The following is a 19530-nucleotide window of genomic DNA, read 5'->3' as shown; positions in this document are numbered from 1 at the left end:
GCTAGCCATACCCTTACTGGGATTTGAAATAGATCTATACTAGTCTCCCTTTATTTATTTATCAGCACAAATAAAAAAACACAAATATAACAAAGGCAACAGTAAAAATATTGGGTTTCTGTTGTGATGGACTCTTGTGACGAGCCGATTGACAGATGATGGAAGCAGTTAGCTTCCTCCCATAATTGGGGCTTACCAGGGGTTGTAAAAATCTAATAGATACCTTCCACCCTGGCTTCGCTGATAACGGATAAAGAGCCTGTGGCCTAATGGCTAAGATCTCTGCCTAGTATGCCTAGTATGCAATATAGCCCAGGTTCAAATCCCAGTAAGGGTATGGCTAGCTGATGAGAGCTAAATAGCTTGAAATAGATCTATACTAGTCTCCCTTTATCTATTTATCAGCACAAATAAACACACACACACACACACACACACACACACACACACACACACACACATATATATATATATATATATATATATATATATATATATATATATATATATATATATATATATACACACACATACATACATACATACATACATACATACATACATACATACAATTACTTTTTGAGCCTAATGTACCACACAGTATTTTTGTAGAAGACATATGTTCTCATGTGCTTTTATAAAATTCAAGTTGGAACAGCTTGGCTTGGATTAATAAGATGTAGTAATCTTTTGAGGAACTCTATTACTCTGCTATAAGGCGTGTTGGTTAGTTCAAGTAGACCTCTATTACAGGAGTTCAAGGCAATACTTACCATGTCCAGTTTGCCTCGGTGTTCAACCAGAATAGAGAAAGCAAATGTGGTGACGGTGCATGCTGCTAAAGAGAAGTATGTGTTCATGATTGCCCTCTGTTGCGCCTCTGCTGATTTTGCAATGGCCGAGTTAAAACTGGGCCAAAAGAGCCAAAGGAAAAGAGTACCTGAAAAAGGAAAGGTGTCAGTCTTGATTCCTGGCAACTGCCTGGCTTGGTGCCTCTTTTCATGGCAAAATTTTGGAAGTGGTTTCCCTTGCCTGCTTCATAGGGCTCAGACAGAGGGACTGGCCCAAGGTCACCTAGCTAGCTTTGTACTTAAGGCAGGACAAAAACTCACAGACTCCAGGCTTTTAGCCTAGCCCTTAACCACTACACAAAAATTAACAGGTTCGTATCTAGGGAGTCCTCAGTTTATGTAATGGAATCTGTCCATTGTGATTATGAGTTGTGATGGTTGTAAACGGTTTGGTTGTGTGATCAACCAAATGTTATGACCTCTTTTGTGTCAATCATTAAAGGAATGCTATGGTCGTAAAACAAATGCTGCAGTTGTTAAACAAATGCTGTGGTTGTTAAACAAACCATTGGTTCACTATGGTTGCAGTTTTGCCAAAAAATGGAAGTAAATGCTAGTTTATAGCAAAACTGCTGTAAAACAGTTATGAGATTGCAAGATGTTGCAATTGGCCATAGATGTAGCTTGGTTAGTGAACACCTGAAGTTCGGTCATGTGATTGCAGGGTGAATCATTGTTACTTTGAATCTGGGTTGTAAATAGCCCAGTGATACCTTTGAATGGGTGCTAAATGATTGGTCATAACCTGAGGACTACCTGTATCACTTGAAATTGGGCAGATATACAGTAGATGTAGAAGCAAAGCAGCTTTGACTTCCTGCTGTAAATATAAACAGTCTGAGTATTCATTTTTATAGCTTTTGGGGAAAATTTTGCTGCTTACATTACATGCCATGTTTTCAATCTTTAACACAACATTCAAACGATAATGGATCTGTGTCAAAGTTACTTTGAGATCACTTATTAAGTGCTGATGTCTCATTTAGGACAAAAGGCATCTACTGGAAGAATGAAGAGCCTGTCTAATTAGAAGAAAACAGGTAAAGTTCAGAAAAACATAACCTATATACGCACATGGAGTGCATGACACCACCACCCCTTGCAATGTGGCAAAACTCCATAGAAGTAGCAACTGAGGCCTACGGATGGATGCGAGGTTTTCCTCCCCTCTTCTTCACTTCCTTCTACCAACATTTCAACACGAAGGGCTATACATGCTGCTTTTAATTGATTGATATTTGATTGTTGCTATTACAGTCATTTTTATTTTGTGATTTGTTGATCAGTTCAAGATTATTAAAATGTTATTAAAAACAAGTTAATTAATTAGTTAAAAACAGCTCCATGGAATTTACCAAACAATGTGCACACTCACCAATCATAGCAAATAGGTCTGAATGGTAAACAGAACCTTCTTTAGGATGTCCATTTTTCAAGCCTGGCCGGTAGAGGAGTCTGGCTACAGCCAACCCAAAATAAGCTCCGAAAGCATGAATGGTCATGGATGCCCCAGTATCTGTGGCCTGCAAAACATTAGTGTGAAGTTCAGCACTTAGCTACAATGAATCACTATTCCACCATAGCCTTCCAAACAAACAGCGGACAGCACATTTCAATTTAAATAAATAACTAAATTCACACTAGCAAATATTTATTTATGTATTTATTTATTGCATTTTTAGAGCCACCCATCTCAGTCAATGGCTCTGGATATATGCCTATATGGATTTTAATAAACAAATATGTATTTGCATCTGTGTGTCAGTGTCTGAAGCAGGGGTGTCATTGTACCAGAGCAGTTATGCAAAAAGGTGTGTAGAATTTGCTTCCTTTTCTCTTACTCTGCTTAATGCCAGGCTGGTTTTGGATATTAGATGATATCAGTTATATGTACAGTTTACAATGTCCTTCTTTAGTAAGTCAGATTGTTTGTTTTTTTTCTTTATCACATCCGGCATGTTAAAGGTACGTAATAGGTTCATGATAGAGCATTGGTGCCATCTGTAGGTCACTGAAATTACTGGAATTCCTTAAATGAATAACAGAATAACAGAGTTGGAAGGGACCTTGAAGGTCTTCTAGCAAGAGACCCTATACCATTCTGGACAAACGGCTGTCCAATCTCTTCTTTAAAACCTCCAGTGATGGAGCACCCACAGCTTCTGAAGGCAAAGGGTTTCACTGGTTAATTGTTCTGTCAGGAAATTTCTCCTTAGTTCTAGGTTGCTTCTCTCCTTGATCACTTTCCATGCATTTTTTTCTTGTCTTACCTTCTGGTGCTTTGCAAAATAGGTTAACCCCCTCTTCTTTCTGACAGCCCCTGAAATATTGTAACATTTTTATCATGTCACCCTTAGTCCTTCTTTTCACTAGACTAGACTTACCCAATTTTTGCAATCATTCTTCATTATGTTTTAGCCTCCAGCCTCTAACCATCTTTGATATTCTTCTCTGCACTGTTTCTAGAGTCCCAACATTTTTTAAAAATTATGGTGACCAAAACAGGATCCAACATTCCGGTTGTGGCCTTACCAAGACCTTATAAAGTGGTATTAATACTACATGTGATCTTGATTCTACCTCTCTGTTAATGTAGTTCAAGATTGCACTGGCTTTTTTGGCAGCTGCAGCTCACTGCTGGCTCATATTTAAGTTCACTAGGACTTAGCTTTAAATTGTTAGAGCTAACAGTTAAAATTAAAGACCAGACCTTTATTTCTGCTTTAAATTGACATAAGCTATCCAGAAAATATCAGACTTGGAAGAGTCAATTTGGTTAGACATTGGAGGAACATGAGTTCTAAGCCCAGCTTGTGCACAAAGTTTGATGGGTGAACTTGGGCCTGTCACTTTCTCTCAGCTCTAGGAAGGAGGCAATGGCAAATCACTTTTGAAAAACCTTGCCAAGAAAAATGCAGTGACTTGTCCAAACAGTCTCCAAGAATCGGACATGATTGAACAGGGGAGAAAAAAACCAGATGGAGATTAATTGAAATCAAACTGAAATGTTTGAAATATTTGATTGGGTTTACTATGTTGAAGCAATTCAATTAATTTATTCAGCTTTCATGATTGTATTGTGTGTAAGTTTCTCCTATGGTCCTAATTATATTTATGTTGATTTGTTTTAATTGTTGTTTTATATTTATTTTTATTTTTTTCTATGCTGTGCAGGGTCACATTTGTGAGATAATATAAATTTGATAAGTAAATAAACTGGGAGACATATTGGTTGGTTGAGAGAAGATGGGTTAGGAATTACTTAGCAAGTTCTAGAGTTATCCATATCTTGGATTTGTTGGAAGTGCCTTTTTTTGCTGGAAACACTTGGCATGGAGAGGGCAGATTTGTAAAGAGGAGAATTGTTTCTTTAATTTAGTCTGTAGAAATGTTGATTCTTTCTTAATGCATTCTATTATGAAATGAAAATAGATCGTGGATATTTTTAAAAAACTTTCTGGTGATTCCCTAATCCAGAGTGGAATAGACCTGGTGGACTTTTAATCTTCATCCCCCTCTTATTGGTTAATTTTCACCCAGTGGGGTTTGTTTTTCATTAATGCTGGGGGTGGGTTTCTCATGGGGAAAAAGACAAAACACTCATACAATTTCTCAGAACTGAGCATTTCCTTTTCATGGAAATATAATGCAGCACTTAAATCAAAATGTTCTTTCAAAGCAAGACAGACAAGAATGTAGTCATTGTCAGAGAAGGTCTTAAAGCCCAACACACCAAAAATAAAAAGGTGACTAGAAGACAGTGTCCCCTTATAAAATGACATATAGATCACAGTAAAATAGAAGCCAGAAAATTCCTACCTTTAGCACATTCACCACAAGATGTTCATTGCATACAAATATAGTAATTTCAAATATTGTTAAAATCAACATCTGAACTGGACTTGTTTTCCCCAGGATGGCTCCAAATGAGATCAGGACAGCTGCTGTGCTGAAGTCTGCATTTATCATACTTTTGATTTAATGAGGAAAAAAAATAAAAACATATATGTTATATATGTATTCAGATAACGACTATTAATAAAGTACATAAAGATGCAAAATAAATGTTATTTATCCATGTTTTTTTATTTAAAATGGTTATCCTGGCTTCATGAATTACTGCTTTTATTTGTTTTAAAGTCATAAGAAATCCATTCGTATTATCTCAAAGTGATAAATTTTGTATGTTTGCTATTCATTGACTGAATATATTGATTAACATATAAGTAAACTCAACCGGAGGTAGAGAGAAAGAAAAGAGGAGCTAAAACTTAATGAATAAATTCTGCTTTCAGGAAAGTTTTGTAATTGTGTATTCTAAGACAGAGAATCATGAAAACCCTGATGGGTCAATACTGTCCTAGTTACTTTTCCAAGCCCTGGTGTCATACTACATAGGGAGCCAAGGTGGCGCAGTGGTTAAATGCAGCACTGCAGGCTACTTCAGCTGACTGTAGTTCTGCAGTTCGGCTGTTCAAATCTCACCGGCTCAGGGTTGACTCAGCCTTCCATCCTTCCGAGGTGGGTAAAATGAGGACCCGGATTGTTGGGGGCAATATGCTGACTCTGTAAACCGCTTAGAGAGGGCTGAAAGCCCTATGAAGCGGTATATAAGTCTAAAAGCTATTGCTATTGCTATCTACTGTGACTTCAGTTAGCAGGATGCTCCTTAAATCGAGCTTGGTGTCTCTAGCTCAGTGGTTCTCAACCTTCCTAATGCCGTGGCCCTTTAATATAGTTCCTTATGTTGTGGTGACCCCCAACCATAAAATTATTTTTGTTGCTACTATGTAACTGTAATTTTGCTACTGTTATGAATTGTAATGTAAATATCTGGTATGCAGGATGTATTTTTATTGTTATAAATCGAACATAATTAAAGCATAGTGATTAATCACAGAACAATATGTAATTATATATTGTGAAATATTTGTTTCTAATTACAAATAAATGAAATTTTGTCTTGAAGCATGATGTAGCACAGGGGTCGGCAATCTTAAACACTCAAAGAGCCATTTGGATCCGTTTCCCAAAGAAAAGAAAACACCGGGAGCCACAAAATCTGTGTGTGTGTGGGGGGCCAACTCAACATCACTCCCACCCAGTCACATGACATCCCCCCCCCAGACATGCCTACCCAGATTTCATGGCTCAGTGTTTTCTGTGGGAATAGGGTCTCTCTCTCTCTTATCTCCCCCTCCCTCTCATTTCTGTTTTTCTCTATTTTTCCTCTCCCTTTCCCTTCTTCCTTCCTTTCTTTCTTTCCTTCCCTTTCCCTCTTTCTTTTTCTTTCTTTCTCATTGAATACGATAGTAAATCCAGAATAAAGTTATTAATTGTAGGAAGTTGCTTCTCTGTAATCTTTTTATAGTGAACTCTTAAGTTGATAGAAGCTGGCAAGATTGTACTAAAAGCAATAGGATATATTTTTTTTCTTTTGAGTTTGACAATATAATATGTTATCCAAAATTATAAATAATCTTATTTTCAGATGCATTTTTTTGCCATCTCTATTATTATTATTTTTTTTAAAAAAAACAGACTTGCTTCCAATTTGTGCCTTCTGGCAAACTGCAGTTTTCTTGGCAAGAGATCTAGCTTACCATTGCTTTCGTCATAGGTCTGAGAAAGTTAGTTTCTTTCTTTCTTTCTTTCTTTCTTTCTTTCTTTCTTTCTTTTCTCTTCATTTGTTTCCCTCTCTTTTTCCTCTCTCTCATTCTCTCCCTTCAGCTCTCTTTCATTTCTTTCTCCCTCTCCCCCTTCTCCCTCTAATTTGTTTCCCTCTATTTTCCCTCTCTCCAATTCTCTCCTTCCAGCTCTTTCATTTCTCTCTCTCTCTCTCTCTCTCTCTCTCTCTCTCTCTCTCTTTCTCTCCATTTCTCTTTCATCTCTTTCTTGTGCATGCAAGCAAAATACCATCCTGGGCTGGGATCACAGCAGTGGGGACAGCGACTCCTTCCGCTGCCGCCACTGAGAAGTGAGTAACTGGCTGTGCTGCGCAGGAGAGCCATGCTGCACAGGAAACCCCTGGGTGCCAGACTCAGGTCAGCACCAGCTGCGGTCCCCTTCATGTTGACTCAGGAAAGAGCCAGAGCAGCCATCTCTGGATGCAGAGAGGGAAGAGCTCCAGAGCCCTGCGCAAGGAGAGCCCTGTGCAGCACAGGAGAACTGCAGCTCTCCCCCCACCCCTGCACCCAACCAGCTACTGCTGCTGCTCCCCATTTCCCTCCTTCCTGAGCCTTCCTTTCCCAGCGTCCTCTGTGCTGCGTGCGTCTCTCTTTTCCGCCTCCTCGCCTCCATTCCAGCTCCTACTTTCCTCCCACCCACCACACACACATACATGCACACTCTGATCTTGGACGCTCGGCCGCCTTCAGCAAGAGGAGCAGCAGACCCATCAGTCTTCTGGCACCTCTCCTTCTGCCGCACGAGGAACCTGAGCTGCTCCTTCCCTTCAGGCTGGCTTCTCACCAGCCTCTCTGTGGGAGGCTCCTTGGAGACCCCTGTGAAAAGGTTGTTCGACCCCAGAAGGGGTCGTGACCCACAGGTTGAGAACCGCTGCTCTAGCTGGTTTTATATTACTTTCTTTTCTGATGCTGGCCTTAGATGCCAGCTTTCTCAAGAACTAGATGATGGAATTCCTGGTCTGAATCCAAATTAAAAACAGTTGTTGACTCAGTATCATTGCTGGATAAAGAGCAGAGGTGCGTTCCTACTGGTTCAGACTGGTTTAGCTGAACCAGTAGTGGTTTGCTGACCTGGGTTGCTGGAACCAGCAGTGACCCAGGCCTGCCACCATGTCACAGGTTGGCGCAGCATGGTGTTTTTTTCATTTTTTAATGTTTTGCGCATGCGCAGACCTATTTATGGGCAACTGTGCACATGCACAAAATTGCACACACACCAAATCAGCAGTAATGCCGGCAGCAGCCCACCCCTGGTAAGGAGCTCAGGATCTTATTCTTAGGATGAGTACTTTTGTTCTTATTCATTATCTGATGGTGTATTAAAGCCATAAGAAAATGTGTAAATAATACATTCTTAACAAATAATGAGCAATTTGACCATAAAAAAGTTGGATGCCAAAACAAGTTATTATAAAAAGTACAAAACTGCCTTCTTTCTTTTTTTATTCTCTTTCTGCATTTCTCTTATAAAGTGCTTCTTTGCCTTGGAATTTACATTTGAAGAGCCATGATGACGCGGTAGTTAGAATGCAGCATCACAGGCTGACTCTGCCCACTGCCAGGAGTTTGATCCTTAATGGTTCAAGGTTGACTCAGCCTTCCATCCTTCTGAGGTTAGTAAAATGAGGACCCAAATTGTTGGGGGTAATATGGTGACTCTGTAAACCACTTAGAAGTGGTTATAAAGTACTATGAAGCGGTATATAAGTCTAAGTGCTATTGCTAATAGTGTACTGCAGAAGATATTATAAGGAAAATTTGGAAAAAGTTGAGGTGGAACAGCAGCAGAAAAAAAACTGTTATCATGTTTGGTCTGCTTCTGAACATCTTGAAAGAAAATCAGTGAATAGAGATTTAAAAATACCATATGTTGGCTTAATAAGTGATGACAAGGCTCTAATACCTTATTAAAACAGGTTTTTAATAATTGCAAATAATCTGATGCAGAATTTTTTCTATTTCATTGTCTTTTTAGAAAAATGAAGCCCTGAAATGTCTTCAATTCTTTTTATTCACTGGAAATTTATTGCAGAATACTGTATAGTACACTGATGGCTAACCTTTTTTGGGTGGCGTGCCAAAAGCAGGGGGAGCGCAGGGGGAGCGCAGGGGGGGGTCATGCGTGGGAATGCCCACAGCCATAATGCTACGCATACAACCAGTGCTTTCCCCCACTTTTGGTGTGCTTTTTTCACCCTCCCCAGGCTCCAGAGGCTTTCTAGGAGCCTGGGGAGGGCAAAAACAGCCTTCCTCCCCCTACCACCACCACCCCCGCTAGATCCTCTGGAGGGCAAAAAACAGCCCTACAGGCAATGAGGAAGTTTGGGAACAGTGACATCCAGTTTGCTCATAGGCACATTTTTTGCCCTCTAGAGCAGTGTTTCTCAACCTTGGCCACTTGAAGATGTCTGGACTTCAACTCCAGCATTCGCTGGCTGGGGAATTCTGGGAGTTGAAGTCCAGACATCTTCAAGTGGCCAAGGTTGAGAAACATTGCTCTAGAGCCTTCAGGGAATGCTCTTGAAGGCTCCAGAGGGCAAAAAATGGCCCTAGGGCCAAACCAGAAGTTCGGGAACAGTGACTTCCGGTTTGCTCATAGGGACATTTTTTGCCCTCTAGAGCCTTCAGGGAATGCTCTTGAAGGCTCCAGAGGTTCGGGAACAGTGACTTCCGGTTTGCTCATAGGGACATTTTTTGCCCTCTAGAGCCTTCAGAGAAGCCTCCTGAAGGCTCCGGAGGGTGAAAAACAACCCTACAGCCAAACCGGAAGTGACTTCTGGATGGCTTGTAGGGCCATTTTTTGCCCTCATGAAGCCTCCGGAGAGCAAAAAAGAGCCCTACGAGCAAACCAGAAGACTATTCCCGAACTTCTGGTTTGCCCAGAAGGAAGGAAGCCTTTGGAGGGCAAAAAATGGCCTTAAAAGAAGACCAAAGTCAGCTGTCCAGCATGTGCATGCACACTGGAGCTGACAGGGCAACACCTCATGTGCCCTAACAAATGGCTTCACATGCCACAGGTGGCATGCATGCCATAGGTTCGCCATCATGGGGATAGCGTGTACCACCTTCCAATAATTAACTTCAGGAAAAGTTTTGTGTAAACTAAGAATGCCCTTATCTGGACATGCAGAAAGGGTTGACTGATGTTTTTAATTTAGAAAACTAGGCAGGTTTTTTCCTTACATGATATGACAATATCAACAGTACATTGATGATCACAACACTACCTCTAAATGTAGAAAGCAATAACTTGCTTTTAAAAAATGCATGAAATAGTCAAAGATAAGAAATAAGTGCTTATTGCTAATATATGTGATAGTCATAACAGTGAAATTACTAGCTGGAGATAACTGCATTCTGCATTTCAGTTTCAGAAAATATTTTTTCCTGACAAAGGATTTGCTTTTTTTTTTTTTTTTAGCAAAAACATTGTTGAAGTTCAATGAACATAGCACCCCCTTGAGGAAAGATACCATTTACACTCCTTTCAGCCGTGATAGATTTGAATTCCAAAAATAAAAAGCATTAACATTTCAAGAAATTCAGACAATCACATTAGAATACATAATAGACACCCCCAAGTGAAACTAATTTTAGCTGCTTATTGAAGAAATATACTCTTTCATAGATTTTATACTTTTAAAAAAAATTGAATTGCACAAAGCTATTCAATCCATTATCAAGAATTAACATATGAATCAATGCTGGAAGACCTATTTGCTCTCTAACATTATTGTGAAGTCTCATGTGAAATGTGAGGGAAATATTTTAGTTCTTTCCATAACATTATGGGATGCAAAAGCCACCCTTAGGGCTGAGCCCTTTTCCTGACCTTGCTGTGGTTCATGGAAATGATATGGAGAGATAGGCAGAAGAGCTGCAGACTAAGCAACCATCATGGGAGAGTTATCTCAGCCCACAGAAACAAAAGAGACATGGGAAGCATTTCAGGAGGGACTCTCACTAGTTTTCTGGAAAGTAAAAGTAAAGGAGGGGAGATTTGCAAGATTCATTTTCACAAATTACAGATCTGAACAGAACAATTCGTCCACCCCACAAAAGTGACAGGTTGAAATTGTGGACCTAGTGAAGGGTAGGCGTTGGCTCAAGGAGGGGGAAAGATAAGCTGCAATCAATAAGGTGTCAACTGCTAAATTGCCAATTGAAATTCTCTGCATAGTCAGGATATATGCATTCTAGCTTTCGTAATACAATTTCATTCACCACTGAAATTTCTAAACCATAAAGTCTAATGAAACAATTGGGCTGTAGCCAAACCAATGAAAGGCTTAAAATGTGCTACTTAATATTAGTGTTGTTTCTATTTTTTGTTGTTTGTTTGTTGTTTACCTACTTAGTGTTTAAATTAGGGGTGGTGAATTTTAAGGCCTTCCTGATATTGCAGAAGTACAACTTGCTGTAACCCCTGCTATGGCTTCTAGGAGATATAATTCAATACAGTAATGTCTGTGGAGTCAGAGCTTTCTACCCTTGCTAAAAGCCAAGAAGTATAAGGAATATTTCTTTAGAGAATGTGTTCCTTAACTAGGGTTCCTAGATTTCTTTAGATACCACAGGTTCTATCTCAGATGGAGGAAATAAGTCTAAAAATCCTTAGAAGGACTGAACATCTGAAGAGGTTGGTATGGGACATAGTGTTTTTAAGACAAATATACTTGGTAATCTTACACCATTCACCATCTCTAGCTCACTATGATTTATACCACAGTGCTGTCTGTAGCACAACACTTCTGGTAATTCTACTAGAAATTCACTTGTAGGAAACTCTTGGTAACCAATCTTAATATTCAAGTCACTTGTGCTTCCCAGGGTATGCTCCTTACCTTTCAATGGTATTATGGACATTATTTGATACCATGTGCCAAAATCCTTGTAAGAGGATGCCCCACTGAAGGCCCAAGGCAGCAATGAGGAAGTTGATGCTAACACTGCTGAAGCCGTATTTTTTCAGGAAGGTCATCAGGAAACCAAACCCAATAAATATCATCACATGAACATCTTGAAAGACTAGGGGAAAAAATATGAGGAAAAATATTATGATAGGCAGCATTAGTAAATAAATTTCTCCTGGTAACTTCATTCCAATTTTTTCAAAATTTTAAATGGGACAGTTCTTTCTGGTAACATTATCATGAAAGAAAGAAAGAAAGAAAGAAAGAAAGAAGGAAGGAAGGAAGGAAGGAAGGAAGGAAGGAAGGAAGGAAGGAAGGAAGGAAAGCAGACAGGCAGGCAGGCAGGCTGGCAGGAAAGAAGAAAGAAAGAAAGAAAGAAAGAAAGAAAGGAAGGAAGGAAGGAAGGAAGGAAGGAAGGAAGGAAGAGGGAGGGAGGTTGCTTATGTAGTACAAATGTTCACGAAGTGCCTTTCCTCATCTATTACAAAAAAAAATCTCTCATAAGAAACAGTTACATTCAGTGGCCATGAAGTGATGATAGTTTCAGGAGCAAATGACGGGGGTAATAGAATGGAATGGATTATCCTGAAAGAGGGTGGTGATCTTAAGTGGGTGTAATTTAAGAGCAATAAAAACAATTTCTTTCCCTTTTAGAGATATCGAGTAAGGGGGAAAAAATCCCATTTTCAAGTGAGAACTTGGTAGAGTTTTATTTGCATTATTAAGAAACAGCAAATAGGCAATGAAGAGGCACAGGAACAACTGTAAACACATTGGGCTATTGAATGACCCACCTTAGAGGTGCAGAATATTTTTAAATGCCATAACAAGTTTATACAGCCCAACTGTAACTGCTCCCTTCGCAAATAAGTTCACTGTAATTGCCTTGACACAGAGTCTTGGGTAATACTTCTCCTCTCCCATCCGACGTCTCGTTTCTAGTCTTCAAACTGCTTCTCACAACTTCGACTCTTCTTGACCTTCCAAGCCATCATTAACATCCAGTGGTGGGTTCCTAACAGTTCGGCCAAACCGTTAGTAGTTTGGCAGCCTGGGTCGCTGGAACCAGCAGCAACCCAGGCCTGCCACATCCACGAACCAGTTCTCTGGGTGGCGCCATAGGTGCTGCCATCTTGCTTTTCAGGTCTGCGCATTCACAGAACAATTTTAATTGTACTGTGCATGCACACACTGTGCTCTCATGAGCAAACTGGCAGTAGTACCTGCCGGAACCCACCCCTGTTAACAGCATCAAAAAGCACTGGGAGATTCCCTCAGAAGCAAAACTTCCAGCTTCTCATGCTCCATATTGGCCAAGCTGTTAACTGATGGTCAGGAGTTCTTTGCACAAAATTTGTCTTCCCTTCAGTGGCACTTTTTAAAATCATAAGTAGTCTTCCTACTACCAGAGCTTTCTGCTGCCTTGATTTCAAACATCATTCCTGTCTTCTTTCCCTTCTGGCTTCCTACACAGAATGAAGATACTTCGTATATTTTTGAGTGAAATATCTGCAACCTCCGCAGAGCTATCTTCTTTTCTCTCCATTCTATGCCCCCCTCCTACTATTTGACTTACATAAGAGTAATTAAATCATAACTGGAGCCAGCAAATGGTATTATATCTTCCCACATGTTCAGTCACATTTATCTTCATCAGCATCAATGTAGACTGCAACTTTATAATCTCTTCTGCAGTTTCATATTTTGGATCTCTTTGGTAAACCACGGTATTTCCTTGGTATAGTGAGCAGAATTTGAAATAATCCCCAAATAATCTTTGCAAACCCATTTCACTATGCATCTGGGGTGGGTCAATCAAATAGGTCCATCCTTCCTATAGAGGTCATTGGCATTGGCTGACAGCTAAACCAGAGAATGATCTGATTATGACAAGGGATTGTGGAAAATATCTCTTGTCACATTTCAGTTACTCTGAAATATGTTGATCCCATCATAATTTGAGCCCATGATCATGGAAGACAAGGTTTGTAAGTTCATAGTAACCATGAGACATCTTGACTCACCCCTCAAGATGTCTGTCAAAACCAATAGGGTGGGCACTTCAATGCCAGCTCTATGATGAGGTTCAGCAACTCAGGCAGGGATGAAGCTGTGCAGCAATAAGGCCAGTGCAATTTCAACCCATGAGGCTAAGTGTAAAGTACCCTAACGATGCCTGCTTCATAATAAGCGACCCAATATTGTAATACAAAAAGCAGTGATTTATTAACAGCTTCATTAGACATTCTTCATTAGGCATTCCTTTTTCGCAGCCATCCTTTTAAGCTTTCTTTATCTGCTTTTGAACTTTGCCCTGTGTTTCTTCCTTCCCTTCAGGCTTTGTCAATAAATCATGTTATCCAATAGCTTCATTCATCTCAACCCAGCTACTGTAACCTGAGATCCGGCTCCACCGACGCTCTACATGGAATGTCAACACAGAGAGTTGACATTAAGCTTATGAGTAAGAATTCACAGCCAATTATTTACATATCTATTTTCATGAATTTGTTTAGTAAATGTATGTGGTCACTTATCTCACATGAAGTGACCCTAGGCAGCATAAAATTTGACCTATCCCAGATCAGAGTCATACTTATCCATCCTTCCTTTTCCTAAAGTCATGGCTGGTTCAGTGCTTGGTAACAAGAGGAACACATTTCAGACAGTATAATACTTCCTCCTCACCTATCCAGGCTCTGTTGTACATACCAGGTTTGCCATCAAACCCAAGACAAGGATGATCAAATCAGGTAGAGTTGGAATTCAGAGCTCACTAAATCCCCACTACCTTGTTGCCAAGATGAGAACTAGAAGGTTGGAAGCATTGATTGGCCTCAAGTTTCAATGCACCCTTCTTTAGGATAACATTTCTGCTTCCCACATTATCTTTTCATCACTCATACTATTTCTTCTCTCTATTTCCTTACTTCCCTACACCTCCTACTTTTAGGTAACATATAGGGATGCTTAACTTATTCCATTTCTTCTCATCCTCAGCATCCAACCCCACCAAATCTATTTATCCTTCCTGTGATCTTGACAAAGTAACTTCATAGCCACTATTCTTTTCCATCCACATCTCCTTGTGTCAAGTTGCTCTAATATATTCAAACATCTCTATGAATCACCATTCTTCCAGATTCCACTTGTCCTCAGCTTTGAAGAGATGATATTTCACAATTCTGATGCCTAGGAGGAAGCATCTGCAATCACTCTCCATCATTCTTTCAGGGATGGTTGTTCAAATCCTCAAGTCATCCACTTCATCTTTCCGCAGTCAAGTCTACCACAGTATCTTCCCAAATCAGCTTATATCATCTACTTCTCCTCTTTTACATTTTGTCTTTGAGCAGTCCTTTTCCTGTATCCTGTATTTAATTATTTAGCTTAACTTTGTCCTTTTTACCATGCACGAACTTCATTGCAGCCACTGTATTACATATGGTTTTTTAAAAAAAAAAGATGACAGGAAAAAAAAACCAGTCGACCTTGCTTTCAATAAAATGTGTTGAAGAATCAGCTAAAAGATTTGAATGAAGAAAATTTGTTTTAAATTACTGGGCACTTTCTTTTTTCCTTCATTTTTAAACTATTTTTTGAAGGCAGGTAGTTGTTCACAATTTCTCATTTCTTCCAGTGCCTCACTGCATATTGGTAACATCTGTAGGCCCAAACACCAAATTCTCACTAAGGTGTGCAGTTTCACACAGTGGCAATTGATGGTCATAATCATCTGCATTGTAAAGTATTTAGATAATAGTTTAGACCAGGGATCTCCAACCTTGGCAATTTTAAGACTTGTGGACTTCAACTCCTAGAATTCTGAGAGTTGCATTCCACGAGTCTTAAAGGATGGACAATCTAAATCTGGTTTAGAAAATCTAAACATATACAAAAAAGCGAGGTTACGGTATACGCTGTAAACACCATAGAAAATGAGGCAACATCTATTATATTTAAAGAGAAAGAGAGGGAGATGGCTGCAGTGGCTTCAATTTAAAGAACTATGAATAGAAGCAGAATATGTCTTAATATAAAAACCTTACAGAGCATTTTCTTTATCAGAAATTATCAAATTGTGTGTGTGTGTATGTATACAATCTACACGGGAAAAGACCCGAATACAACAAGACCAGCATATGTGTGTATGTGTGTGCGTGTGCGTGTATATGTATGTATGTATGTGTGTGTGTGTGTGTATATATGTATGTATGTGTATGTATGTATGTGTGTATGTATGTATGTATGTATGTATGTATATACATATACATATACATATACATATACATATACATATACATATACATATACATATACATATACATATACATATACATATACATATACATATACATATACATATACATATACATATATATATATATATATATATATATATATATATATATATATATATATATGTTTTTGTAGATTTTCACGGGTACAGGTATGCAAGTTTTGGCGTATTCGGGTCTTTTCCCATGCCGACGTTTCTACGAGGTCCACTCGTCATCTTTAGACTGGTGCCTTTGGCTTCAGCACAGGACTTCGGCTTCAGCACAGGACTCAGGATATCACTACAATAGAGCTCAGGATGTCATCACACAGCCCATTACCCAGCCCTTACAGCAGCAAAGCCAGCACTCCGCATTCCACATACACACACATACACCAATATTTTTAGAAAGACAGCAGCTCCAATCATGCTTTGTTCACACAAGCACGAAGCCGAAGGCACCAGCCTGAAGATGACCACTGGGATCTCATCGAAATGTCGTCAATCTTACATGGGAAAAGATCTGAATACGCCAAAACCTGCATGTAGGTATGTATGTATGTGTATATATATGTAAAATAGTATGTATATATATATATATATATATATATATATATATGTATATGTATATGTATATGTATATGTATATGTATATGTATATGTATATGTATATGTATATGTATATGTATATGTATATGTATATGTATATGTATATGTATATGTATATGTATATGTATATGTATATGTATATGTATATGTATATATACACACACACACATATACACATACACATACATACATACATACACACACACATGTATATATGTGTTTGTGTGTGTGTGTGTGTGTGTGTGTGTGTGTGTGTGTGTGTGTGTCTATATATATTTGTTTTCATAGGCATGCTGGTCTTGTATCAGTATTTGAAAAGATCCAAATTCAACAAGACTAGCATATATAGTGTAGTGTGTGTGTGTAGGTATATGTGTATGTATGCATGTATGTATGTGTGTGTATATGTAATTCCAGAAAATTACAAGATGGTTTGTACATAAAGTCTTGATGATAAGACAAGTCTTAAGCAATCATTACCACATAGAATGAAACTTGTTAGATCTGAGGTCATTTGTTCTTGGAAGAGTCATGCATGTATTAATGCAAAAATAACACTTCCACTTTTTTAACAATGATTTTAAAAATAGTGAATTTGGGAGTTTTATATTTAATAGCCAGTTTGGTGTAGAGGTTCAAACTTCAGGTTTAAAAAAACTGGGAGACCATGAGTTCTAGTCTTGCCTTAGACACTAAGCCAGCTGAGTGAGTCACTTTATCTCAGGCCCTAAGAAAAAGGGAACAGCAAACCTTTCCAAGAGAACTGCAAAACTCAGAGACTTCTCCAGGCAGTCTGAGAACTGGATACAATTGAATGGAAGTGGAGGGGGAGGGAATGAAAAATATATATTTTAAAACAGAAGAATGTATCTTCTATCTATAGTTTCTTCATTTAGAAGGAATAAGTAGCAAGAAATTTAAAAAAGGTTTGGGTTGAGATCCTGGTAAGGCATCATCAAACAGAAAAAATAGTTCTGGGTTTGATACAGGGAATGTCTCATTTCATATAAGGTAACTTCTCAGAAAAATTGCAACCTAAACCCCAATCTAGGTATGTCAGATACATAAAATTTATTATTCCAGTGTTGGCTGGTGATGTCTGAAGCTACTATATCACATGTAAAGGTGGGGAAATTGAAAAAAACATTTCCTCTAAAGTGTTGTAATTTAGTTTTTTGTATGTTCCTGGATCAATGAGAACTTGTTTAGGATAAATGTCTTAATTACACTAAAGTTTTGGTTTAATTAATTAAACTTGGCCAACTTTAGTTGAAAAACTAAGCAGAGTCAAATTTTGTTCATATTTGATTGGGAAATCAGTAGGACGACCTAAGACTGAAAATAGTTTTAAAAGAAGACATGGCAAATTATTTATTGAATTGATTGAATTTATTGAATTTCTATGCCGCCCTTTTCCCCAAAGGGGACTCAGGGCGGCTCACAATCCAAGTCAAGGGGGGGGGGGTACAAATAAGGAATAAAAAAAACGAACAGAACAATACACAATTTAAAAGCACACAACAACCATGCCATTCGAGGGGGGGACAAAAGCTCATTAGCCCCAGGCCTGTCGGAACAGCCAGGTTTTAAGGGCTTTGCGGAAGGCCTGGAGGGTGGTGAGGGTTTGAATCTCCACGGGGAGCTCGTTCCAGAGGGTCGGAGCAGCCACAGAGAAGGCTCTCCTCCGGGTCGCTAGTCGGCACTAGGCAGCGGATGGAATTCAGAGGAGGCCTAATCTGTGGGATCTGATCGGTCTATTGGAGGTGATTGGCAGCAGGCGGTCTCTCAAGTAATTTATGCCTTGTTGCCAAGCAAACCACATATCCATATAGATTGACTCAAAGGGGAGTTTGCCTACAAATGGCTTAAGTGCTGTTCCTTCCATTCAAAAGAGAATTGTACCAACTATAAGTACAGTAGGTTCATCCTTCTTCACACAATGAATCCCCATTCAACAAAGACAACAACAATAATAAATCTGAGTAGTAATATCGTAAAAACATATGCAAAGCATCCTGGAACATTAACCCTAAATAGTAAAAATTTAGGTAAATATTTATCCTACCATATTTAATGACTAATGGCATACATTAATACATAGACGTGGTGCCAGACTACAGGAGCATGAAGTTCCTTCAATATAATTTGTAAGAATTTATTTGTGGATCTTACAGTTTCAGAAATAAAGAATTCCCCTGATCCATTGTGCCAAAAACACATGGGACACTTACTCCAGTAAGTGGTAAGATATCCTTGCTGTTTTAATCTGCAAGTCAGCAGATGTCTCTAAGTAGGTGGAAGATAGGAGTCCAAGGCGGGCTATGAGATGTCAGAGAAATTCAAATTCCAACACATACCCTCTCATAAAATTCTGTGAACTTCCTGTAATGGGAAATTAAGACATATTCAGAAAGAATATGTCAAGTGGCTAGTTAGCTAACAACAAAATTAGCAGAAGCATTTTCCCATTAGAGTATTTCATATTTGCATGTAAGCATTATTTTGCATTATACCGCTTATTCAGAATGACCTGCTTGCCTCAAAAGGAAACTTTAGCATTTGAATGAGACTTGTGCCTCCAAGTATAGGATGCACAAAGTACACAGTGAATGAAAGTGCAAGAAGCTCCTAATTAAATTATGCAGAGTGTTAGAACAACCCAAAAGACAGCTAAATTTATATTAGATTGATAATATAGATTACTATAGATTATTAACCAATGGCATCACTTACTTGGATACAATCCCATATTGGTTGATGGCTGGGTCCATCTGTCCGCTGGTGTATATCTCACAAATATTCCAAATAAAATGATAATGATCACTTGCAAACAAATGGCAAGAACAGGGAATCTGATCCGCATATTGGTGGAGAAAGAATTTGAACGGAGCATCCTTGCTGAAGTTTGGCAAAAAATGATAAGGACAACTCTAGCAACTTGCTGTTTGTTTTAAGCTGGGTTGCATCATAATGACATAGCATAACCTCCTGCTTGTAAAACGTCAAGCCTACTGAAGGAGGTACTTAAGTTTACTAAACGGTTCCTGCTTAGAAAACTTTTTTCTTATTCATCTTTAAGATTTATATCCATTCCTTCAAACGTTTCCCAGATAGAAATTTTTATATTTATATAATGCAAGGAAATGATCAAACAAATCAAATGACTCCAACTTGTATTGTTTTAATATCAT

General features: G+C 38.8%; 1 protein-coding gene across 1 annotated transcript in view; it reads right to left on the bottom strand.

The window, feature by feature from the left end:
* Positions 1–19288, bottom strand: part of RHAG (Rh associated glycoprotein) — a 29150-nt gene extending 9862 nt beyond the window's left edge. Inside the window, exons 1-5 of the mRNA XM_032212487.1 lie at positions 19073–19288; positions 11383–11566; positions 4671–4821; positions 2227–2374; positions 774–940 (exon numbers count right to left, since the gene is read on the bottom strand). Of these exons, the coding sequence (XP_032068378.1) occupies positions 774–940; positions 2227–2374; positions 4671–4821; positions 11383–11566; positions 19073–19232 (810 nt within the window). The 5' untranslated portion in view covers positions 19233–19288. The remainder of the gene's footprint in view (positions 1–773; positions 941–2226; positions 2375–4670; positions 4822–11382; positions 11567–19072) is intronic.
* Between the last annotated feature and the right edge of the window lie 242 nt (positions 19289–19530).

The sequence above is a fragment of the Thamnophis elegans genome, chromosome 3 (genome assembly GCF_009769535.1).
Source record: "Thamnophis elegans isolate rThaEle1 chromosome 3, rThaEle1.pri, whole genome shotgun sequence".
NCBI lineage: Eukaryota > Metazoa > Chordata > Lepidosauria > Squamata > Colubridae > Thamnophis > Thamnophis elegans.
The sequence above is the reverse complement of the archived record's forward strand: the minus strand, read 5'-3'. Positions and strand labels throughout refer to the sequence as shown.